This window comes from Galleria mellonella, unplaced genomic scaffold (assembly GCF_026898425.1).
Source record: "Galleria mellonella isolate WM207_F2 unplaced genomic scaffold, CSIRO_AGI_GalMel_v1 utg19, whole genome shotgun sequence".
Lineage (NCBI taxonomy): Eukaryota > Metazoa > Arthropoda > Insecta > Lepidoptera > Pyralidae > Galleria > Galleria mellonella.
This window is the reverse complement of record NW_026442028.1, coordinates 1,764,310-1,790,376: the sequence shown is the minus strand read 5'-3', so window position 1 is coordinate 1,790,376 and position 26,067 is coordinate 1,764,310. Positions and strand designations below refer to the sequence as shown.

The 26,067-nt window shown below is 34.9% G+C and overlaps 1 protein-coding gene across 1 annotated transcript; it reads right to left on the bottom strand.

The window, feature by feature from the left end:
• Positions 1–933: 933 nt before the first annotated feature.
• On the bottom strand, positions 934–25,390 carry LOC113521351 (opsin-3). The gene is made up of 8 exons (XM_026906873.3): positions 25,174–25,390; positions 24,898–25,089; positions 15,607–15,822; positions 14,909–15,039; positions 13,405–13,544; positions 3,449–3,642; positions 2,829–2,930; positions 934–2,526 (listed from the first exon to the last, which is right to left on the bottom strand). Exons 1-8 carry the CDS (start codon positions 25,224–25,226, stop codon positions 2,406–2,408), a joined length of 1,149 nt encoding a protein of 382 aa, XP_026762674.2. The 5' UTR covers positions 25,227–25,390; the 3' UTR covers positions 934–2,405.
• Between the last annotated feature and the right edge of the window lie 677 nt (positions 25,391–26,067).

Sequence of the window (26,067 nt, the reverse complement as noted above, 5' to 3'; positions counted from 1 at the left end):
TATGAGAAAAAATCACTGAAGACCCGGTGCAAGAGGAGGAAAATTAGAAATGAAACCTCATAATATTGGCCAAGCCCGGACGGCCATGGTATCTTATGCTGCTGGTAATGACTATATTTGGTAAGGTTTATAAGACCACGTATCATATTACTTATATACAGGCATGTATCCCTTAAGAATAAAAAGGATTTGTATAAGGTCCCACAGAAAGGGGATATAACGGGTTCAGTAAACGGAAATGATTGAAGACGCGGTATTTAGGTCTAGTTGGAAGAGAACGGTACGGCACAATAACTGTAGGGCAAAATGGAACAATGTATTTTATTCCATTCTGCCCTACAGATACATATGTGTATACGTATTACGTGTCTTTATTTTATTGGGAAACGGCATAGTAAGGTCAACATGGCGACTTTATTGGAAATAATCTTTTCATAGTAACCTTATTAGGGATTTAATTATAGATATGAATAAGTGTAAGCACATAATTGTTCTTTATTAATTTCAATATATATATATATATATATATATGTAATAACTTAATTTTTTAATATGTACATATGTTATACAAGAAATTTTGTTTGGTGTGTGCCGTCATTGGGCATTAGTATAAAAGTATAGATAAAAACGTTTGTCTATATTCATCATCATCATCATACCAGCCTTTAACTTTTCAACAAAATTTTCTTACAAGTTTGGTCTTTTTTACAAGTTCAGAAAAATACGAAAAATTTTAAATAGTAAGAAAAGACATTACTTAGTGGAATGCAACTCTTGTGAAGCTTAGATTTTGTAAATTCCTTATCCTTTTAATAATTTTGTATTCTTAGAATAAAAATATAATATGATTATTGATTATTCCTTTGACCAGTCAATAAGTATATGGACTGGAGTAGGTATTTTTCGAAGTAGGATGAGAAATAAAAGAAAATACGATTTGCAAATCTTATATTGTATATACATCAAATGAATGTAAGAAAATAGCCATTTCGTCGGGATCAGTATTTTTCCTCTTAATAATATTACTAAGTACTTATAAAAAATCTGTTCAATCGATATCCGTTAGACATGCATTAGTCATAGTAAATCATTTTGAATGTATCTGCAAAAGAATTGATTCATCCGAAATATTTTGTAAGTATTAATACTTATTGTTCGTAAATAAAATAATAATACAATAACGGTTGGTATTTTGATGATTAATACGTAAACAATTAAATATCTTCTTTAAGCAGTTACCACAATTGATTATATCGTCATAGTCGTAGAATACTGACGGATCTGACAAAGATTACATATAAAGATCCGTCAGTATTCTACGGCTATGACGATATTGTGGTTAATTGAGGAATATTATTTCGATAACAAAGTGCCTGTTCTTATTATAATTTTGGACTTTATAGACGAGACATAAGGTTATTGACAAAATATAAATCATATATAATTAGAGCCCGCCTAGATGATTCTTTGTAATTGAATTTAAAATAACGCACATAAATTGAATTGTACTCGTATACAGCATACATATAAGTAGCAAGTTCACAGTGGATGTACAGGTGGCAAGTCCTCGGTGAATTACATCGGAAATTGCTCCTTCACAAGCAAAGCTTGTATTAGCTCAAGGCATTGCTTTATCTATTGTAAAAATTTTATTAAATGTATTATAGACGTAACATGAAAATCAAAGTAAGTTTTTCTGCCTATCATCCCCTAAGGGTCCTGATAAAAACAATAGTTAATTAAAAATCAATAAGCAAATTATTTGAACAAAATGTAAACAAACTGTTAGCTGTTTCATACGCGTGTTTTGTTATGTCTTTCAAATTATGAATTTAGTTCGAAAATAGAGACTTAATTTAATGACTATAAAATATTTTTACGTACAACCTACTCATTAGGTAGATTTTAATTATGTTTCTTTTTTGGAATTTTTACCAGTTTCGTTCATACCATTTTTGTTTCTTTTTTTACCAGTTTCCTTTGTACCAATTTTATCGTGTTTTTTGTTATATTCGGTTTGTTTTTCTGTCAGGTCTCTCTGTATACTAGTTCTATCATTAAAAGAACTAACAGAAAAAGCAGTTCTGTCTTGTTTTTCTATCAATTCTGAGTTATTTTCCATAAGATTTATTTTGTTTTCTACCAGTTCTTGATTTTGTTAAGTTAGTCTAAGTTTCTGTTGTAGACTGTACTTGTGACTGTGCAGTAATAGATACGCAATCAGTGTTTTGTTCCCATTTCTTGGAGTTTTTCTATCAGTTTTGTTTTATTTTTCTGCTAGTTCTCTCTTTTCTTTTATCAATTCTACCATGATACCATAAAATTGATAGAAAAATCAGTTTTGTCTAGTTTGTTTGTAAATTCCGTCAGTTTTTTTTGTCAATTCTTGATTTTATCCAGTCTGTCTAAGCTTCTGTTGTAGGTTGTGCTTGTGATTGTGTAGTAACAACACTGGTGGTAGTGGATACACTGTCAGGGTCTTGCTCGCGGACGCCCAACCAAGGTAACCGTTTCTGAAGCTCTGCCCTGTTTATATACATATAAAATTATGATTAATGTTTATGAATAACAATTTTCGATTAATAACAATTTATTGTTATTGCATTGCTGAGTACAAATGCAGATTCCTAATAAAAAACAAGGATAGTTTGCCTATTCATGGTAGTTAGGGTCACCTAACCACAATGAATAGGCTAAGAAAAATCGAAATATATATATATATATATATATATATATATATATATATATATATATATATATATATATATATATATATATATATATATATATATATATATATATATAGATTGTAGAATGTAAATTTTTACCTGTATCTGGGGTGGTTAATAGCGTACACCCACGGGTCTATGCAGGACACCACCTTGCAACATACAGCTGGGATCATTGTGGCGACTGGCGTCAAAAGGTTCCTGTTAAAATAAAAATGCATTACATTATATTCTTAAAATAAAATGTAGTATGGTGCATTGGAAGATTTCTTGGCATGACCTGTTTATTTACAGGTAGCTTTGTTTAATGTATTTAGAATATAAAAAATAAATATTTTAAAAGAAAAAATATGTATTACGCATTAAAAACACCTACTGAATATAATTATATATAAGTTGTTATATTATAGTATATTTAATAATATTTCAAAATGTTCACGAATGCCACTAGCTGATTAGAAAACATTGGTTGTTTAATTAGAATTATTTTGTTTAATTCCGCTATCATTAGTACGTGTGTTGGCAATCACACACATACTAATGGTAGCGGAATTAAACAAAATAATTTTAATCAAATAACCAGTGATATGGATTTCCGCAGGATAACATCTAGTCCAGTAAAATATTTAGAAAACAATATGCTCTATGTTCAGTACGAGATACTGAAGTCTGCACATCTTGGATTTGTATATATCAATATGTTAATATAAAATATGTACCTGTCACCAAATGCTCCAGTCATAGCGACAAAAGCATAAGGTGTCCACGCGCAAACGAAGAGGAAGAAGATGGTAAAAGCTACTTTAGCGATTCTGATCTCAACGCTCCTGTTAGCGTCCTCCTTATTCGCAGCCAAGGATTTGACGTTCATCTTCTTAGCTTGTTCTTGCAGCATTCGCTCGTGGAGACGCACCTAAATTAGATTATGGTGATTGAACGTCAAGAAAAAGGTTTTATTGTTAAAAGTGTCGTAAGTACACATTATAGTTTTTTTCTTCTAGTCTAGTCGCCTAGGCGAAAAGGAAGACTAGGGAGCCCAGCCGTTTATGCCCAAAGATTTCCGAATGCAATCTTTTTAATTGTGACGGTACTGCAAACGGCTATAGCTCAGCAGAACGAGGTACGCAGTAATGCTCACGTTTGCGTCATAATCACTCTTGATTAAGGGCCACGAATGTTCCCGAAACTAGTCGAACTTTGTCGAGCTAATTATACGTAAGTTAAACTGATTGTTATTACATTAAAAAAAAAGATTCTACTTGCATATTATTGAACTCGATGATAAACTCTCAAACTGGTTTCTATCTATATTTTTTAAGATACTTAAAATAACAAACAAGTTGACAGTTCACCTGATGAAAAGTGATAACTATCATCTATAAACATATATATATATATATATATATATATATATATATATATATATATATATATATATATATATATATATATATATATATATATATATATATATATATAAAATAAAGTTTCCAATAAAATCACTGCAACATGTATCCTTTTTTGCTTCAATTACTTCCCGGCCAATAAATCGATTAAAAAGTCAAGACTGCCATGCGGAACGTCATTTAAAAGTTACGTAAAATTTCTTATAAACTTTTTGTAAATAGGATAAGATGTTATTTTTTGTCTTATTTACTTAGTGAGCCATCCTAAAGTAATGATAAAATGTTTGGGGGTTTCATAAATTTACAAACAATATGAGTAAAGTACATTAAAACTTATAATCTTTTTACGTCAAAGACAATCTTAGTAATTTCCAAAAAGTAGTCTTGACTTTGAATTATGATGAATAGGGCTGAGTTAGTCATCTAGAGTTTCATTATGTTGATGTTTCTTTGGTGTTGCAAAAAGGGTTAAAAAGGGATGAGTGATTACAAAATAGTGACATCCCATTAAAAACATTGTTAAGTTTTACTTTTTTAAGACTTTTTATAGTTACTTTCAAAATTACGGCAAGGAGAGTTCGTGTTTTGGTTTGAAGAGTGGGATGTGGAAATAAAATTACAGGATACAGAGACAACAACCTAGTCTTTAGAAATGGCAATGCATGATGGATATCATGAGCGATACAGTTTACTCCGTTATGCATATAACGGAGTAAACTGTATGACTACTGTGGGACTACTTATGTCTTTAGGTGATGGTTACCACTGTCGATCAGGTGGGCCGTCAGCTTGTTTGCTATTTTAAGTTGTATGAAATAATATAGAAAGCCAGCAAAGAAAATATTCGACAAAGCAGAATAGCTCTGGACCATAATGTTGGCATTAGAAATTTCAACCCCATACTTGTAAAATAAACAAGCTAACACATGTAATTATTATATACTTACACGTTATTTCGCAGTGGTACAATAAAATTATAAAAGATATATTTTACAAGCGTTATTTTTTTAATCCCCACGTACCAAAGCTGGTTTTGATAAATGCGCAGTACTGCGTAACGAATTCGCTTTGATGTTAGAAATAAATTAATTTCTAAATGAAACCTCAGCCGCCTAAAGAGATGGGCTCGTTCCGAAACACAATCGGCCACTTATTACAATTTGTATTGAGGCTAAAATTCAGACAATATAAAATATAAACATTTAGTCTTATTAAATTATTATTTACATTAATTGAAAATCGTATTACGCACGGAGTAATAATACGCAAAGAAGAATAAATAAATAGGAAATGTTCGTTTATTCATTCACGTGTTGATATATAGAAAATGTTTGATGGTGAATTTATGATGTAAACCTTCGGGGTTAGCACATTCGTTCTATTTAATCTTCATCTCGCTATAATTCTTTTACATTTAATTAAAACATTTTTTTAATCTAAAAATATATAATATTTTTAAATAATATAAATGTTTATTTTTAAATAGAACAATTTTGTTAGTCGTAGATAGATTTTTTCATAGACATTTCAGTTTTGTTAAAATTTATTTTTTGTAGCATTTAAAATTAAGTATTCAGAGAAAAACATTTTATTTTGAGTAGAGTGGGGCCTCAAAGTGGAACATTAAAATTTCCATACTATGGCAGTATGTGAACATAATGGTTGGAAAAAGGCCTAAATTAGAATAAATAAATCCCATGAAAGAGTGGTTGGCAAACAGTTCCGGGACACGCCGGTCAATCGTGGATGTGCCTTACATACAGTTATTGGTACACTTATGTCGAAAAAGTTAATAGGTAAAAAATATTTTGTTAAGAGGTAATAAACAAAGAAAATACCGAACCGAACTTCGTCAGTTATAAACCGATTTGGAATTATTTTTTTGTCTGAAAGGATATACCTACATATTAGTCCCATAGAAATTTTTGTCAAAATCGGTCTAATAGTTTAGTTTTTAAATCAACATACCTAATATTGCTTTAATTGAAGTCGATTTTCTTATTGTGGAACGCAGTCTTATGTACCTTACACTTTTGAAACACAACAATTAGAGATTGAAATACAATAGTCGTTTTCTCCAAAGGACTGTTTTATTCATATCTAATTTCAATGCTTTGAAATTTTAAATTCCAGAGGAATATTCAAATTTTAGTTCTAGTAAAGTGAAGCTTCTTTTTTTCTAAAACTATTTACTATTTATTTTATGGGCATCAACTTTTCTGACAGTCTACAATAAAAAAGTTCACCGAAATTAGACAGAAACACATATTGGATTATTATTGTTTAAATTTATTCGAGAGTGAGAAACATCACAATTCCAATGTGTTAGTCTACTCTACTACTAATATCAGATTAGATTTTCCATAGACAAAATATTAAAACGGATTTACTACGTGACTGTAAACGACACAAAAGAAGTCGGTCGGCGCGCATCGGTGTTCGGGCAAGAGAAACCGATACCTAGTTCAGTCTCCCCTTATAACATTCCGTAGCCATTTCGTTTGGGATTAGGAATTTGTGAATTCGCAACAAATAGCCGTGAATTGCGTTCGGTTTCACCAAGCTTTTCATTTTACTTTTAAAGATATAGACTTATAGATGTATAGATTTAAGTGCTTAGACTTACACAAAATAAGGATTTTATTATTATATTCAAATATAATGTATTGAATTTTAAATTATTAGTGAAAATTTGGGAAACAGAACTATACATTTTATGAGTTGTTGTATTGTTGGTTATATATTAAGGAATGGAACGTACTCCAAATGTGACTGACTTAGCACAGAAGCAGACTTTGTTAGGGGTGGGTAATATACGAGTATAGCAATATCTATATATTTTAATTACAATATCTATAGGTTGGCTTAATAATGGATATAAATATCGGTTATTCAATATGTAACATCGAACACAATATATAATAAAGAACGCTACCGAAATGAATATAGATATCCAACCGGTATAGGCGATACTGAAATGGTTGATGACCTTTTTTCCGTCATCAATCTCCAAAGAAAGTGGACATATAAATATTGGAGTTGTATTGATGTTGCTTACTTAAACTACTTAACTACTACTTAAACTAGACCTTATCGGTTGTAACTTTTTGCAATCTATAGTATCTGTGAATCATTATAATCATAGCGCGTATACACACAAAAATACAGTTCAACTGATTGAAGTCGATTGAAATTTATAGACGATTGAAATTTTAGGTATCGGTAGTATTTACGTTGCCAGCTATAGTTATTTAACTCTTCAATTATTTACAAGATGATTAATTATGCAAAAATAAGAAAATTCCGTTCGCTAAAAAATTTGGCTGGTGACTTAATATTTGAAATATTTATTTTTTTACGACCCTGGTACCTAAACGACCCTTACCGTCGAAATCTCTTTTAAGAGCTATCCGCTCCCATTAATTATGATCCTTAAATCACTTCTCGGGATTTAAGCGATATTAGCGAAAAAATACAAAGTGAAAACAACTTTGTGTTATATAAAATCGTTTTTAGAGAAAGTTAACCCTCATTGTGTGGCGCGTTAATTCAATAAAGTGACTAACGAGTTCATATCTACATACAATAAAATTGTAACGAAGCCAAAACTGAAATGTGAACTACATTTCGATGGATATAATTATACATACGATAATAACCTGAAACGATAGTTTTTAAAACTTTTTTCTGTTTATGATTTTGTCTGGTTTGTGCGTTAACGTTTCACGTAAAAACGGCAAGGCTAGTTGTGACGAAATATTCGGAGTACATTAAACTAAACATGAGTTAACATATCTATTGAAAACTTAAAATTACTTTCCAAATGGGTTGTACTATTTTTTTAAAGTTGTTTGTTGGTAAGTATACTGTTGAGTCTATTCGACAATAGATGGTGTAAAAGAGGAGAGTGAAAAAATTATATACAATATTGTGACAGAATTTATAACGAAGTGATTACTTGTACTGTGATGAGAATTTATTATAATCGGTATACGCGAACGAACTCACGGACGCAGCTAGTGTTGTATAAAATTAATAATTACAAGCAGTATCCGCGGCCAACGACGAGTTACCAACTTCCCCCCTCCATTACGAGTTTATCCCGAAACAATTCGCGAGGTGACGAACTTTAAAAACGATTTTCACTTGTCTCTAGAACTTTTAGCCCGGAGTTTTTATTGTTTCTTTTCACTTAGCGATTGTTTTGAGTTTGTTCTTTTTTTAAACAAAATATTTTTTTTTGTTTTCTGCAAACATCAGAGAGAAAGCACGGCAAAGATGTAAAGCTATTGACACACTTTTTTTAATTATCTATAATAAATTAAGGGTTTTATTGACATGTATTTTATAGACATTTTTACGATCTTTATAAGTTTGGTATGGGTAATGTGTATATAGACTCCTTTTTATTTTGGTCAACAGATATGTTTATTTCGATTTCAGATTGTTAAATCTTTTCCATCACACATCGATGAAATGTATAAGTAATATTAATATTTGTAACTAATAAAAAAAAAATGAATATTTTCCGCAAAGGTTAATTGAAAAACAGGTGGAACATTGAACTAACCATTTCGCAGGTCGGGTCTGTAAGATCCGAATTTAATAGAACGGAAACAGGACCCTTTGGTGAGAATAGTCAACCGGGTACACGGAATTTGTCGCCACATTATTACGTGAGCTGGATTAGTATTGTGCCACTTTGACAGTTTAGATTTGAGTAATAATACTTATTTGTTCTCTAACTGTTATTACTAATCAAGTTTTGAAAAATTATAAATAGAATATATATTCTATTTATAATTTTTCTCCGTATATATGGAGAAAAATTGTTAATAATTTTGAAATACAAATGTTTCCCAAAACACTGTCTGTATTTTGATCCATATTTTTTTTATAATAAATAAGTATTTTAATTGTTTTAAGGCATTTTTATGTTAAAACATCTCTGAAAGCTTAACTGCGGTTGCCAACACGCCTGCCAAGCAATCCAACAACTGTTGGCAAAACTCCCCTTATGGGGAAGGCTTATGTCCAGCAGTGGACAGTTAACGGCTGAAATAATAATAATTATTATTTTTAAATTTTACCAAAATTCTCATCTCCCCTCTTAAGGAGAGGAGATGGCAACTAACCCCCGGCAGAAGCACAGTCGGCCGGGGTTCAGGGCCCCAGGGAGAGAAACCGGCGTACAATGCGGGCAGAATCTAAGAGCACCGCTTTCTGCATCTTTCCCGGGAGTGAGCCGCCTCGGAATCCCAACCGTCTGAGATGTTGTTCCAGACTGGTTGGGATAAGACCGTTCACCGACATAACGATTGGGATGATTTCGGTAGATGTCACCCCCCACATTTCGGTCACCTCGTGAGCCAGGTCGAGATATTTTCTCTTCTTCTCGGTTTCGGCTTTCACGAGGTTCTCGTCATGCGGTATGGTGACATCCACCAAAAACACCCTCGAAAGTGCCCGGTCCATCACCACGATATCAGGTTTGTTCGCAAGAACAGTCCTGTCCGTGATGATGGACCGGTCCCAGTAGAGCCTGACGCTGTCGCTTTCGAGGACAGGCTGTGGCTCGTACTTATAGTACGGCAACCTCTCATTCGCGAGGCCGTACTTCAGAGCTAGCTCTTGATGGAGTATTTTGGCTACCTGGTTGTGCCTGTGCAAGTACTCTGTGTTGGCAAGAGCTGAACAACCCGAAAGCACATGTCTGAGTGACTCTCCGGGATGGCGACATGCTCGACAGATGTCCTCAGTGCCATCCTTCAGAATGTGCTTTCGGTAATTGTTCGTCTTAACCACCTGATCCTGTATTGCACAGACAAAACCCTCGGTCTCTCCGAAGAGATCACCGAACTGTAGCCAGTGCACGGAGGTCTTCGTGTTTACGTACGGCCCGTGAAGGGCTTTGAAGAACCTTCCGTGCAACTCCTTCTCTTTCCATACGGCCTCCCGCTGAGAGGTACCCAAAACTTCGGGTTTTCGCCAGTCCTCTTTAGCCAGAGAAAGAGGGGTGAATCCTTTGTCACATTCTATGACCTCTCTATGCAAACCCTCGTCTCTTTTCTCCAGAAAATATGTCCTGAGGCTGTCAATCTCGCGGTTGTGCATGGTCTTAACGCTTAACAAGCCTCGACCACCAGCTTTCCGCGGGATATACAGCCTCATGACTGACGATTTCGGGTGATGCATTCTATGGAGGGTCATAGTTGTGCGGACTTTCCGATCCAGGGCTTCGAGTTCGGTTTGAGACCATCTGAGCACGCCAAAAGTGTAAAGGAGTACGGGTATGACCCAGCCGTTATAAGCTCGGATTTTATTGGCGCCCGACAAAGAACTTTTCAGTACTCTTGTAAGGCGCGCAAAAAATTCCTCGCGGACTGACTGTTTCATATCCGTCTCCTTCACACCGATGTTTTGTGACATGCCCAGATACCGGTATGTTTCAGCCTCGGAGAGGGTTTTAATATTAGAGGGCGATCCCTTCAGTTTGAGTGACCCGTCCCCTCTGCACATGGAGGACCGCGCACTTGTCTATTCCGAGCGCCATCCTAATAGAGCTGCTATAATCGTTTACGATATTTAGCAGCTCCGTCAGGCGTTCGACGCTCGGAGCTAGCAGTTTCAAGTCATCCATGTACAGAAGGTGAGACGCTCGTGTACCTCCTCTCCGATACTGAAATCCAGTCCCCGAATTCTCCAGTAAAGTACTGAGTGGATTCAGGGACAGGCAAAACCAAAGTGGACTCAAACAATCGCCCTGGAATATTCCTCTCTTTATCTCTATCCGGTCAGCGGTATCCGTCAATCGCTCGCCCTGGATAGTCAGGATCGTCGTCCACTGCCCCATGCATGCCTCCAAGAACACTCGAACTGTACCGTCGATCTTGTACAGCTCGAGTATCCTCCGGAGCCATGAATGGGGCACGGAATCGAACGCCTTTTTATAATCTATCCAGGCGGCGGAGAAATTCCGACGGTTCCGCTTGACCACGTGCCCAGCGACAGCATCAATGAGGAGCAGCTCCTTCGATCCGCGGCTACCGCCCCTGCATCCGTTCTGAGCGCTAGATAGGATCTTATTCTCGTACACATGACGAGAGATCTTAGCGCTCAGAACGGATGTTAACGTCTTATATATTGTCGTAAGACAAGTGATGGGGCGATATTTAGATGGATCCGCGGTATCGTTCGTCTTAGGAGCTAAATGAGTGATCCCGGTTGTAAGGAAGTTCGGGAGCGTCCTGTTTTCGAGGGCACTCTGGAATTGCACGGCTAAGGTCGCATGGCTGGCCGAGAACGCCTTTAACCAGTAGTGCTGCAATCCGTCGATCCCCGGACTTTTCCAGTTCGGAGCCCGACGGATCGCGGCAACCACGTCTTCCTCCGTAATGGCAATGGCGTTCATCGGCGTTATTCGAGCACATGCTTCCTCAACATCGTGCATCCATGCGCCCTCCTCATGTTCCACAGGTTCAGACCACAGCTGTCTCCAGAAGGCGACGAAATTGGCTGTTTCGGGTCTTTGTCCTGTGGGCTGTAGTTTTGGGCGCTCCAAGTTCCTATAAAACTTCCGTTGATCACTCATAAAGAGGCGATTCTGTTGATACCTCTCAACCCTCTCAGAGTACCGTCGGAGTCGCTTCCCCCATGCAGCGATCTTCTGCTTCAGTTCATCTATGCGCTCCGTAAGTTTGTGCCCGAAGTCCGGCTGGAACAGACGTACACCTGTCCCAGCAAAGGCCTCTTTTACGGAGCGCATAATTCTCGGGCGTGTGTTGCCCTCCCTGAAGCAGAGCAGTCTACCAATGAGGACTCTGGCCTGGGCGATCCGTCGTTCAATCCTTCTTTTCCAGGCTGGTTTCATATTATCCCTTTGGATATTACGTCCAGCCCGGGGCATTTTTGCGCCGGTATATCGGCATACTGCCAACGCAGCGCCAAACAGGATTGAACTCGTCTCTCCCAGGTCACCGCTGCCCTCAAGGTACTGAGGCAGCAGTCCATTTGTGGCCTCAATGGCATCCCGCGTCGCCACATTTGGATATATCCGGGGAAGCTTCGGTCTCTCTTCGAGGGGAGTTCTTCGGATCTCTAGAATCGCCCCCTCTAGTATGCTCCTCATATGCTCTATATCCTGGGAAGTTGTTCCGTCCGCATCCGCTTCTGAAAGCGTTTCGGCAACCACCTCTACGCTAGGTAGCACGTCTGAGATGGGTTGCTCTACGGTCGCGGAGTTTGCTTCTGGAACAACTTCACGTCGCAATCGTTCGAGTTCGGTCGCGCTAAACATACCAGAGCGCTGTATGTACCGAACTCTGTCGGCTAGGTTCTGTTCCGAGACGGTTAGATCCGGTAAAAGACGCAGAAACTCGCGGTGCATTACTGCCCGGTATCCTGTTCTGCCTGTTTCTGTCCCTGTAGCCCTGAAGAACGCACGCATGAGGTCCTCATTCATGGCTCTTGTCCACCTCATGCGACGTGTACCACCAGTGGCGGGCACCGATTGCTGGGCCTGTGACGGCCCTGCCGGCGCCAAGCCAGCTGATGTCGATGGCGAGGGGTCGGACCGGCCAGGTGGTGGGGCCGGTCGGCTGGCTCGCATTCTGCCGCGCCTACCGCCAGTTGTAGACGCGCCCCGGCGACCCCCGGGCAGCGACCCTATACTCTCTCCGTTATTATTATTCGCCATCTTTATTTTTGCCATTGCCCCTTTAGCCGCGTAGGTTTAATTTATACGCGTGACCGCCTTCCACGTGAGCTAGATGGTGAGCTCGGACGCGGGGTTGGACTTTGGAAGGCTAATTATAATAATAATTATTATTATTGTTATTCACTTTGATTGAAGAGCATTGGTGTATAAGCTAGGAAGAAATAAACTAACTTTAATTATAGGTCCCTAGGCCTTTTTGGGCTGAATAAAAGTCTGATACAAATTTTATATGATTAAATATAACAGTAGACAATTCTCGTGATGATCACGAAGTGAAGATAGATTCTTTTGAGATTATCAGGTTCTAGAGGCAGGGATTAAAAACGTCAATTTAAAAAATGTTTTTGTCTGAGATATGCTAGTTCGAAATGAATTTAATGTCATTGTTGTAATTGGTCATAAATGGTCTATGCAGACGAGGATCTGTATATTTTACTGTCTGGTTTACATTTTTCTCCCCAAAATATTTTGCTCTCTTTAAGATCCCTATTAGATGGTAACAAACTAATTTGAATTTTATTATTTTCTTTATTTTATTCCTAGTGATACTTACAGCGCCAAATAACTGCGAATAAAAGTAGCAGATGAGCGTCATCGGAATACAGTAACTCCAAACGAAGATGCACGCCACGAATACCTTAGTATCTTGGTCGTCGGAAAAGTAGTCGAACGAGCATGTTGTCAGAAATCCCTCTGTAAATTGTCACATTTAGTAATTCTAAATTCATTGATATATAACAAACCTATAAATTCATATTATCATAAAAGTTATAATAAAAACTTAATTAAAATTAAATAAAATAAAAGTTTTGTAATTTCATAAAATTTTAATTTCGTGTAAATTTCATGTTATTGTTTAAAGATAAAATAGCTAATTAGAATACATATACTTTTCTGTATTAAATATCTATCTATTAGAATTATTTCATAACAATCTGAAAATGGTAAAGTAAGCAATAAAAATTGTGTTTTACAAAAAAAAAAAACTGACTTCAATAAAATATTTATTTTTTAAATTAATGCAACTAGTAATACCTCCAGTAACAAATTTATATATAAATATTGTGAAATATAACTTTTGTAATACTTTTATAAATTTATGACCATTTATCGGTACATTTTATAATAAATGTAACTGTTTGATAAGAAATGAGTACATAACTTGATTAAATATATTCTGTTTTCAGTGGCGCCTTTTTAGTTTTTTGCTGCTTGGTTTTTTTGTAGGCATTTAAATGCTCAAAACTTTGTATTATCGAATTAATTTAGTCATTACGCACACCTATATTATAGATGTAAATAATACTAGCATTTCAAATCGAACTTTATAACAATTGTAATAAGAGCTTATTGAAAAAGTATTGAATATCTAATAAAATTGATAATAGTCGATTACTCATCAAATTACGTTAATTTTATTCGTGAAGACAATGGAGGTAATCGACTTTCAGCGGATGCTAACAATTTGTCACTCAATTGGCGGAGATAATCAGTCATTCAGACTGTATTAACTTCGCAACAGTTAGTGATGTTTGGTTTCATTTTACATTTGGATCATTCAACGGCTGGATAATACTCGTGTTTTGCCATTTACAATTGTAATTAACTGTAGACACATTAACATAGCAGCACGTACAAAATTACATTTGACTCTTATGTTATAGGTAATAATCGTATTTTTAGAAGCAAATTCTGCTTTGCAACACGTATTTTGATACTTTTAAACGCGCTATGTTAATAGATACCTATTAACATAGTGCGTTCAAAAGTATCAAAGTTTTTTGTCGATTGATCGTGTTCTTTTGGGAAAAATATTCGGTTTCACTCCCATAAAAGGATGCTAGGATGCTAATAACTTTGATTGCACTCTGTGTATTGTAAGAAGCTTTTCAGAAAGTAAGATATACAACCTAGACGCCACTTAGCCTTAATAGTTATGAAAAATCTGGGATAAATAATACATAGGCTACTTTTTATCTCAGCCAATGAATGCTCGTAAATATTCTAGTCACGCGAACAAAATCGTAAGTAGAAACTAGTGTGTATTTCATTATTACCTGGTACAAATCGTCCCCAGATTTTTAAGGCCGGAAGTATTGTGAACGGCAGTGCCCAGAACCACGTGAAGGCGATAAGGAGACCCGCTTGTATCCTGTTTATCCTCCCATCAAGTGGGCATGAAATGGTCCTGTGATTGTGACATTCAAGCTATTACGAGTATATTATTTATAAATATATATTTAATAAAATTTAATAATAATTTATAAATGTTAACACTGGCTACTTAATAATGCTTCATCTTCTTATCAGGCATTATCTGTCCACTATTGAATATAGGCTTTCCCCTATTAGGGGATGGGGGGCTTGCCAGTAGTTGCCACGCTTAGCAGGCGGGTTGGCAACCGCAGTTAAGCTTTGGACGATGTCTTAAAAGAAACGCTGTTATCCATCTTTCGACCATTAACTTCCTTTAGTCGCCTCTTACGACACCAACAGTAAAGGAAGGGTGGTCTATGGGTGTCGTAAGAAGCAACTAAGGAAGGGCGAGGGATGGGCAGCAGCGTCCTTCTTAAAGCATCTTTAAAACCTAACTGCGGTTACCATTCTAACATTATCATACTGGCAGAACCACCCAAGGGGAGACTTATGTTCAGCAGTGGACAGTTAAAAGCTAATATGATGATAATGTAATGTTAGATCCATATTTTATATTGTCCAGGTGCATCAAATATCTAAATAAATATCATTAACTTACTTATATCTATCGAAAGCGATGACAGCATTGGTAATGGCGCCTCCTATACCCGAAAGTGCTCCAAGTACCGCATATATGTCACAACCGAGTTGGTAACCGACCAACCTTTGGTAGAACGAGTTTACAATCAGCAGCGGCATCTCGAGCATCATCATCAGATCGAACACAGCTAGATTGATGACGAACATGTTACTGGCACTGCGAAGAGACTTGGAGCTGGAATAAACAAAAGTTAATATATGATAAATAGCAAGTTAATAGTATTCTATCCGAATTTAAATTTGAAATAATGTAAGATTTTTCTCTGCTATAAAAACAGTAATTTCAATCATAACAATCTATTGACTGCAAATTGGTATTGAAGAATTGATAATCTCTTCTTCTTGTAGTAGCTTAAAAACTCATGTTAGATACAAGTATTATTCTTATCCAAATTAGTAGGGCATCAACGTAGCAATAAACAATTTTAATTAATAAAAAAAAACATCAAAATGATTCAGAATTATATATGTAATTACGAAAATATCGTATACAACAGTAAAGCTTAGTTAGTGGTATATTCAATATGTACTTGTAAATGCGTAAATGTAAGGATGGATGGATGGATAGATGGATTTTTGCTACTCTTCCACTCAAAAACTACAGAACGGATTTAAATGAAATTGGTATACGTATATATATAAAAATTACGACTTGTACTATATCTGTGTTTATATATTATATAACCAGGGTTTTTTTTAATGGATGATAATAATGGTAACCCCACCCGCGCTATCAGTATACACCGGCGGGGCACCCGTGAAGGATGATAGGTGAGGATGAAGTAGGTCAGTTGGCCCATCGTGACGAATTCAACAAGAATTGTTCACGATGATTTCCAGGGGGAACCACGTGGAGGTCGATCTAATAAGGCATATTGCTAGCAATGGGGCTGTCAAACTCCATTACTAACAATCCCTTTCCCCCCAACCAGGGGGATTGTATGTTTATTTTCTATTTCATTGGCATAAAATATCTACAGGATAACAAGAAATACAGTAAATGTATGTTCAATCTTTGTTTATTAGTACAGGATATGAACAAACTTTTCACTCTTCGTACATATTAGTATAGTAGAGATTTACCGGTTAAAGTTACACAAACTATGAGCAATGTATGCAGAGTATTGCAAAGCGCTACGGGCGGGTGGGCAGGTCTTCAGTAGAAACTAAGTCTGAATCATTCTCTACTCAACAGGGCTTAAGTATAGTTCATTTGCAATTAGCTATTTCGAGAGTTCACATTCTTTAGATTTCGTTAGTTTCAAAATAGCCAACAGTAATTTTGATTCTTTTAACAAATTTTATTATATGTATATAATAAAATTATAAATAAAATAAATAAATAAATAACATAGCGATTAATTAATGATATAGTCTTATTCAGAGTTTTCAGGTCACAATCTTTTAGGTTTTATTCTTCTTAAATTGTTGTTATTTCGCAGAACAAAAAACTGTAATTTGAATGTAGATTCTTATTTGAATAAAAGCTGTGCCGACCTTACTCGCCGTAAAGGTCGTCGTCGGTCATTTATTAAGACGACGATCAGTTGAGTTGTATACACGTTTAGAGCATAGTGAAATGGGGGCGGGGGTGCATTACATTAGTAATGGTATAATATCACTATCAGATCGAAATTATTTTTATTTTTTGTAAACTAGGGTTTAGGCGTCGATTTCAAAATGGATTATACAACTTGGAATAGCAAACGAGCTGACTGTTTCGGTAGTCACAGTCATCGATAGACATAAATCGTAGCATATACTATGGTGTTCATGGTATTTCTTATGTGTTACATTTCTGATGAGTATGGTGTTATTTCTCTGGATCCTATAATTTCACTGACAAATCCCACCATTCAAACCTAAACACAACCATGCAAGCACAATTACTTGGCTATGTAGATAATTGAGCGGAACAGTGGTGCCTAAAGAGACGGCTTTTAAATAAAACAAGCTGCTTCTCCCAGCTTCACATGGGCATATTAATGAAGAAAATAAGTCCAAATCTTCTCTCTCACTTACTCAGTTTTCTTTTTCAAACATTTTCTCTCATGTAAATCTCATTCTAATAATTAGAAACACAAAAAGAATTAGCAAAATAAGAGTAGCTGTTCTGAAGCGATGTGCTTTACACATTTAGCAATTGATAAACATTTATATAGAATAGAATATAAACAACTTTTTTAATTCGGTTCAAAATTAAAGTAAATTTAGCTATATTTCCATACAAAAGAGTAGAATCGATTTATCAACTCAGCAATTTGAATCTTTACCGTGTCAAAACTACCCAGCTGGATGTTTAACCCCTAGTTGGTATGCGGGTCGCAGTGACCCAGTCAAATTTATAACGGTGAGTGTAAACTGGCTAATGGTATTTCTTAGTTCGGTAATAACTTCGCGAGGGCAATTTTGAAAGTGTAAATGCCTTTTTTAATTTATTTTTGGCAAATAAATGTGCAATTAAATATGATGACATGAAGAAATTATGTGATTTGACTTTATTCATGGTTATTCAAGTAAATGTCATTTGCGCGTTTGGATTTAAGTTAAAAGTTATTAAGAAACTGGTCAGGTGCGAGTTGAATTCGCTTGTTGAAGTGTTGAGTTGTTTGGTGGACTAGCGCCGGTGTCGTTTACTACAGCTTTCTAAAATCTGGTCAAACGATTACGGCAGACATCTATTGTTAGCAACTGCAAACCATGAAGGAAGAGCTAGCTGCTTAACAACCGAGATTGGTCAATCGCTCTAGGCCACTGCTGCTTCAAGATAACGCAAGACCACATACAACACAACAAACAACCACTAAGTTAGATGAGCTACAATTGGAATGTCTGCGAGATCTACCATACTCCCCGGACCTTGCTCCAACAGATTACCATTTTTCCCAAAATTTGGACAATTTCTCACAAGGAAAAAATTCAACTCTGATGCGGCACAGTCCAAACTGCCTTTAAAGAGTTTATTGATTCTCGCCCTCATGTTTTTTTTTATTAAAGGGATCAATGAACTACCTATGAGATGGCAAAAGTGCATAGATAACAACGGTGCATACTTTGATTAATTAAATATATTTAACAAAAAAAAAAAAACATTTTATATTCCTCCCGTATAAAATGCCAATTTCATATATAAGGATCTAATATATTAATCTTAATAATACGATACGATACAGTGGTACATTTGGTAATTGGTCAATTTGGGACTTATCGCTCTATATGTTAGACGATTGGTAGAAATGAGTTGTTTAGACTGTAATAATACCATGCAGATGAAGTCACAGTCACAGCTAATTAAATATAAATATCTCTTACATTTTCATATCCACTTGCAATATATGGACCCTCTCTTTTGGTTGTAGACTAAAAAGGGTCGCATACGAATACGAGCTATATGTAAATGCCATTTCGACAAAATCGACATTAACCGCGGATGTTCCGCACTCGACGTCATATCACGCGGAAACGACGTGCGTTCCAACTTCATCGGCAGATGTGTAGAGTGACGTAAAAAGTTAAAATTTTATGACACGTAAAATGTCGACACGAACGAATATTAGCGAATGGTTCTGTACAAAGTTCGTAGTTTTCTTTTATACCTATTACCTACAGAACATGTGTATCATGCTTTGTAGCTAAAACAGCTACAGAGCTGTCGAAACTAGTTACTCGTACTAGCGAAAATAGCTATTAATTTTTATAGAAAATAACTTCAAGAGAAGACATAAAGTGACATAAAGTGACATGAAGTGGTGTGAAAAGTTAATATTTTATGACACGAAAAATGTCGACACGAGCGGATATTAGCGGATGGTTCTGTACAAAGTTTATAGTTTTCTTTTATACCAATTATCTACAGAGCATGCTATCATGCTTTTTAGCTAAGACAGCTACAGAGCTAGGGAAGCTAGTTACTAGCGAAAACAGTTATTTATTTTTATAGATAATAACTTCATGAAGAGTGTTGTGAAATGTTTAAATTTTATGTTACTTAAAAAGTCGACACGAGTGAATATTAATTAGCCAATGGTTCTATATAAAGTCCGTAGTTCTTTTTTTTGTATTAACCACAAAGAATGACAAAGAAAATAGTCATAGGCGGAAATGAAAGGCATATACCAGAGGGAGACTTTGTACAAAAGTTGATTGCTTGGGTACCTCTGTCCCATTCGTGTTTCTACCGTGAAGCAGTTGTGTTTGCATGGCTGTGGGTTTGCATGGTTTGAAGCGTGGGATATGGCGTGAATTTACTGGGTACAGAGGAATAATACCTTAGTTCTCAGGAATGGCAACGCATGGGGGGTATCATGGCCGAAACAGTATTCTCTGTTATGTCCACGGTACTGTTCATGTGTATAGGCGACGGTTACCACTTTCCATCAGGTGGGCCGTCAGCTTGTTTGCCATTCTAAGTATGTAAAAATTCGACACGAGCAAGTATTAGCAGATAGTTTTGTACAAAGGTCGTGGTTTTTTTTTTATTTTAGCTTACAGAGAGGATAGGAAAGAGCTACCTATCTGATAGAAAATGGTAACTTCATATATGAATACATGAATCTTATAATGTAATGTAAAAATAACAATTTCACCGAGTGATGCGCTAAATGACGTAAGAATAAAAAAAAAAAATTGTAACACGATTCAATATTGCAATGAAGCAGTAGCTCAACTCTAAGATCACTAGTCCCGGCCAAGTTATATATATATTCTTTGGCCCCGTCATGGCGTAGAAGGTGCGGTTTGAAATCTTGCCAACTTCGAAAATTTTCAATCAACAATAATTATTGGAATATGATTTTCATATTTTAATAATATTTCAATATTGATTGGCATGGTTCTGTATGCAATTTGTAATATTCTTTTATATTATAAACAAAATAGCAAGCAATTTGATAGAAAATGGCAACTTTATCAAAAATTCATCTTGTGATACATCTACTATTATCCATGAGAAGATCGTTGTCTGGTGGCAGTATTTGTCAATCAATCAAGTGACAATATTTTTTTTATATTGACACAGTGTTGATAAGTGGTATTAAAACTGTTTACAAGATTAAAAAAAAATACTTTTGGTTATTTACAAACGGTACCATAAAAATGAAATGTTATCATGATTGAGCATTCTTATTTTTGCTCGAAAATTGTAAACCATATCCTCATAAAGACATATGATCCTTGAGATAGAAACGCAGACAGGCCTAAATAAATTTAAAAGAATCTATGAGGAATCCTTTATAGTATTTACAGTTACTATAAAACCCTTCTCTGTCTATAGTAAAAGATAAAATGTAAATTTATTCTAAGTTAGTGAAACTACTTGTGGCCAGTTTGTGGATTTAAACTAACACAATCCGAGCGAGAATGAAGTCACAAGTTGCCAACTCCATGTAAGTTTTATTACGACTGTGACTTGAAACTTCGATGGAATCTGATCTTTTTAAATTTATAATGGTACTTCTATAAATCTATTATTGAATATTTGGCTAAATTAGACCTATTTTTTTAATAAAGTATTTTAAGTATTTACATAACGGTTGATAAGTAACTATATCTTATATAGTAGTAGACACCTATGGGTGTCGTAAGAAGCGACCAAGGGAACTAAATAGTCGAGGGATGAGCAGCAGCGTCCCTCTTAGAACATCTTCAAAGCCTAACTGTATTTGCCAACCTGCCTGCCAAGCGTGGTAAATATTGGAAAAACCCTTATGGTCGAGGCCTATGTCCAGCAGTGGACAGGTAATGGCTGACATAACAACTAAGAATAGTTTATAAATGCTTTCATTTACAAGAGTGTAATGTGTAACTATTTTGGAACATCCATAATTTTAAAGAATATAATGCTTGTACGTTCATGAAACTTATTTTTGGATTATTATTTTTCATATATTATTTATATTAAAGTCGAATACTTTGTTTATTAGAACGCGCTAATCTCTGAAGTTGAAAAAATCGGTATTGAAAAAATAATTTCGCTTTTGAGAACTCGTTTTTTTAAAGAAGACTATTCAACATAACGATATGACTATATAGCTTGTAATTAAATCAAAAATAAAAATAAAATTGACAGTGTGGTAATATCTATACATCAATATATATTATTCATTCAATAAGAAATTTATATTTTTTATAAACACTAGCTCTTTTTTATAACTTTGTCTAAGTGAATTAGGATAAAAACTATGTCCTTTTATAAATTACTCTTTTCCTCAGATCTTTTATAATCCTTATTTGTACACTTTTTTGTTTCAAAAGTTTCTCATCCAAAAAGAATTCTCAAAATGGATGTAATGAAAAGATTTCTCCAGGATGCCTTAAGTTTAGTAACATGAACTTATAGACTTGAGCTTGAACTATAAATAGGATTATTTGTACTTTACTGGTATTATGTAAAAAAATTAAGATTGTATTCCACGAAACAAAACCAACTTCAAAAATGGCAAAAGCAGTTATTTTGATAAAATTTCTATAGGATCAATCTGTATTTTTTTTTTTATAGAAAAGAATTGTCCAAATCGGTTTACAATTGATGGAACTATAAATATAACAAACATAAAAAAGAAAAAAAATGCAAACCTTCTTCTTTTTAAAGTCGGTTGAAGAAAACTATTAAATGAAAGAAATATAAGCACAATACTATTTCTCTCAAGAATCAGCGAGAGCAATAATTACGTCCTCTACAAATTGAGTTTTGAAACGAGTCAAAATACTTCACAACTTGATATCGGAGTCTCAATGACACAGATTTTAGGAGAAACAGTAGACATAAATACAATTCGCTTATAAAAGGAATCGCGAACATCAGAAACGTTTTTCGAACTCGTGAAGTGTGAGGGGCGGAGGGCGGCCCATCGAGGCGGTTTAGAACTTGGCGCTGACACTCGTTTAAGATCTGTGCCTTAGATGTGAGAAAATACAGAGTTCATTATTTTCTTTTTGCAAACAAATTAAATTAGCTAAATTTAAGGAGCTCAGCTGATGTAAATTCACATTCAATGTCAATTATTGATTGTTTTTCTCATCATTTGGATATAATGAGACCTTTATTATTTTTTTAGTTACAATGTCATTTACTTTGATCTTTACAAGTTAATAAGTATTTACAATTTTTTTTTACTTGGTGCAATAAAGTGTAAAATAAATAAATAACATATAAAATTCTCCTATTTTTCATGATTTATGATATATGATGATGATGATATGTTTAGACTTCATCCGTAAGTCTTCTTCAGGAGGCGTACAGCGCTTTGCGTCACAGCGTCGCATTTCCCGTATATTCGTATATATATATATATATATATATATATATATATATATATATATATATATATATATATATATATATATATATATATATATATATATATATATATATATATATATATATAAAAAAAATATATATGGACGTGAGTTTCAAAAATAATAAAGAGAAGATTCGTTTACATACTTGCGTTTCAGGCACTAAGTCGACTAAGCAATCGACTCTGAGTCCTCGATGTAGGCTTACAAGAGGGTTTTCAGACAGATACATGTAGTCTACAACTTTATTTATTAAGGAGTGATGGACGCAGAATTAAAATGTTGTAAGGCATAATATGCTGTGGCAGTTATTTATGTAAGATATTCCTTACATTTCTATTTAATGTATTGTTTCTTTTATGCTTATTCAATTATCGTTATTATAATAACTTAATAGTACATCGCTAAATCCCAGTTTATCCCCTATAAGAGGATTATATTAGCCTATAATTATTATGTTAGCCAAGCGGCTTATTAAAGGGATTTATTTTTGAGACTTCCTCTTGTACTACTGACTAGAAGTAAGACTAACTAATAAAAGTCTGGCTACTAGTAAAATTTGCTTTTTTCGGTTAGAACTAGAATAAAAAGAAATAGTAAAACATTATATTCTTCATCCTTTACCACTAGCAAAATAATCTATTCATTAATCGTAACACTTTTTTGTGACTGACATTTTAAGATTTGATTTAAATAATATAAAAACTTTTTCTAAGGTCTTTGCAAAGTCAGACGATCACTAATTTGAATTAAAAATATATACGTACACAATAGTTATATAATAAGGCATTTATTTTTTGGCATCAACAGAATATCAGTGTTTTGCTCTTTTGAGGGCAAAGCAATAAACGGAGTTGTGACCATTTTGTGTTACTGTGGCACACTTACGAAATGAAAAATAATGTAACTACTTTTGCCTATTTTCCTTTTGTTTTTTGTTTATTTGTATATGTATTCTTTTATTTCTTTTTTTGCGTTATATCTATTATTATTTGCGTGCTATAAGTAAAACAATTAAATTAAATCTCTATCTATAAACATCTAACTCAGTATCAATGACAAAGGCAACTGTTAGCAATGCACCTTGCGAGAAATAAATCAGGTCAACCTCAACGTGGACTCTCTTACAAACTGTTGTGGTTATTTCCTGTGAATTCGTCAACAGATCTGATTTCGTTAACGCCTATCATCCCTAACTGATGCCCAAACAGCGCGTATCGATAGCGCACACAGTGTTACTATTCTATTCCTTTTGAAAATTGGACTCTAATTTTAAAGGTTTAAAATAATTTGATGTAACCAAGTTTGGTACTCAGCGTTTCCTTGTTCGTCGGCCGGCACTCAAGCCGTCGCGTCTGAGTTCGCTTAGAAACTTAATTAAATCACCGCGAGTGACGGCAGTCAACAGCACTCGATCCTATCGTCAAATTGTTCCACATTATTAACCCTGGACCGAGCGCGGCCCTCGGAAGTGGTTTCTTTAGATTTTTCTTGAAGGATTTGGGCGTCGTTTCCTTTATACTTACCTATAATGGCAACGTTATTAACAAAATGTTGCGTAAACGTTTTTTCTTTTAAATATAAAGAGGATTCTTTTTCCTTTTCTTTTTCTATTTAGTTTTTTTTTCCTTGAATTTTCGATCAGTATTTTATATAACACAGTTTATTTTATAGGGGAAATTGTCTATAACGTAGAGCATAACATAGAGCAAAAATTTGTGAAAAAGTTATACTTGTACACACAATGTATTTTACGTAAAATTTTAGACACAAAATGAAACATCTTTGACTTTTTACGAACTCTGAAATCATAACTACACTAACTTTGTTACTGGTATTAGGTACTTTAATTTTCCAAATAAAAGTATATGCAACATACGAGTAATTATATAATAATGTTTTTGGATAGTTAAACATGTTCGCGCATGGGGGAAAACCTAGGGTAGTTACTCACGTGCCAAAGATCCAAATGACGATACCGTTGCCAGTTAGCGAAGTTATCATCAGCATCATGTAAATAAGTGCAAGACAGTAATGCCAGTACTTGCTGACTGCTGGGAAACTGCGCCAATGTTCATGCACTAGATCCTGATGTTCTTCTGGAATATTCCAGCCGAGCATATGTTCTACTACTTCTTTTGATATCCTGCAATAAATAAAATATTCTCAGTAGGAGACGCAACAGTGTATTTCGTCATTATATAAAATCGGTACGTAAAAAGACACCAACATTTTCAAAGGATAAGCCATGGGCCGGATTTCCTCATCCGAATTATTCGCCATTTTGTGCGATAAGCCTACAAAATGGCGTTCGAATTGAAAGACTACAAGAATTTGATTTCAAAATCTATTTCTATCATTGATTACTTTATGAAAATGGATATTAAAATACAATTTTATAAGTGAACTGTGACGAAGTGAGTAGTCCGACAAATAACTGTCGCTTCTCACTTGTGATTATAACGTTGCAGGAATACTTTTATATGCATCCAAATAGTGCGTGCCAGTTAATTCCTTAATTGAATAAATTGTAAAGCTTCTTACATATTTAGTCAAGCGTGAATCCTGCCGGTCATAAGTTCTCAATCTGTGAAACAGATTTATAACATAAATAACAATAGTGTATTCAGATTTATACAAAAAAAATCTCACACATTGCCAGATTTTTCCGCTAGAATGTTAAATTTTACAAGCATGTTGATATTTTTGCAGCAACTGACTTTTTTAAGGGTAAAATCTTTTTATGCCACTCGTAAGTTCGCGTTGATCCTAAAAAAACTTCTAGTACAAATATTTAAGAGTAATCGAACAACGTTTGTATTCAAAGGCTTGTATAATGGTGACAAGGAGATTGTGAAGCTATCCAACGTCACAGGAATCTTCTCATGGGCCGACAACGTGCCCGGAATGTATACCTATTACGGTTTAATTCGATGCCAAATGGAGGGAACGGCGCTACGGCTCACAATAAAAGTAAAGCTTAACCCTTTATGTTATGATGTGTAATGTGTTGTTTTGTCTAATGAAAATTGTTTTGTGAAATTCCGCCGAATTTTTCAGATTTTTAAGCGAATCCCAAAAGTAGAAGGTTCTGAATAGGAGTGGGTAATATATAGCAATGTCT

Coding starts and splice junctions, on each gene's coding strand:
- LOC113521351 (XM_026906873.3), bottom strand. CDS start 25,226: ATGGCGAATAATTCGGATGAGGAAATCCGGCCCATGGCTTATCCTTTG. Junction 3,643..13,404: donor ATTCGCAGTTATTTGGCGCT/GTAAGTATCACT, acceptor AATCTAATTTAG/GTGCGTCTCCACGAGCGAAT. Junction 2,931..3,448: donor ACTGGAGCATTTGGTGACAG/GTACATATTTTA, acceptor TTATTTTAACAG/GAACCTTTTGACGCCAGTCG.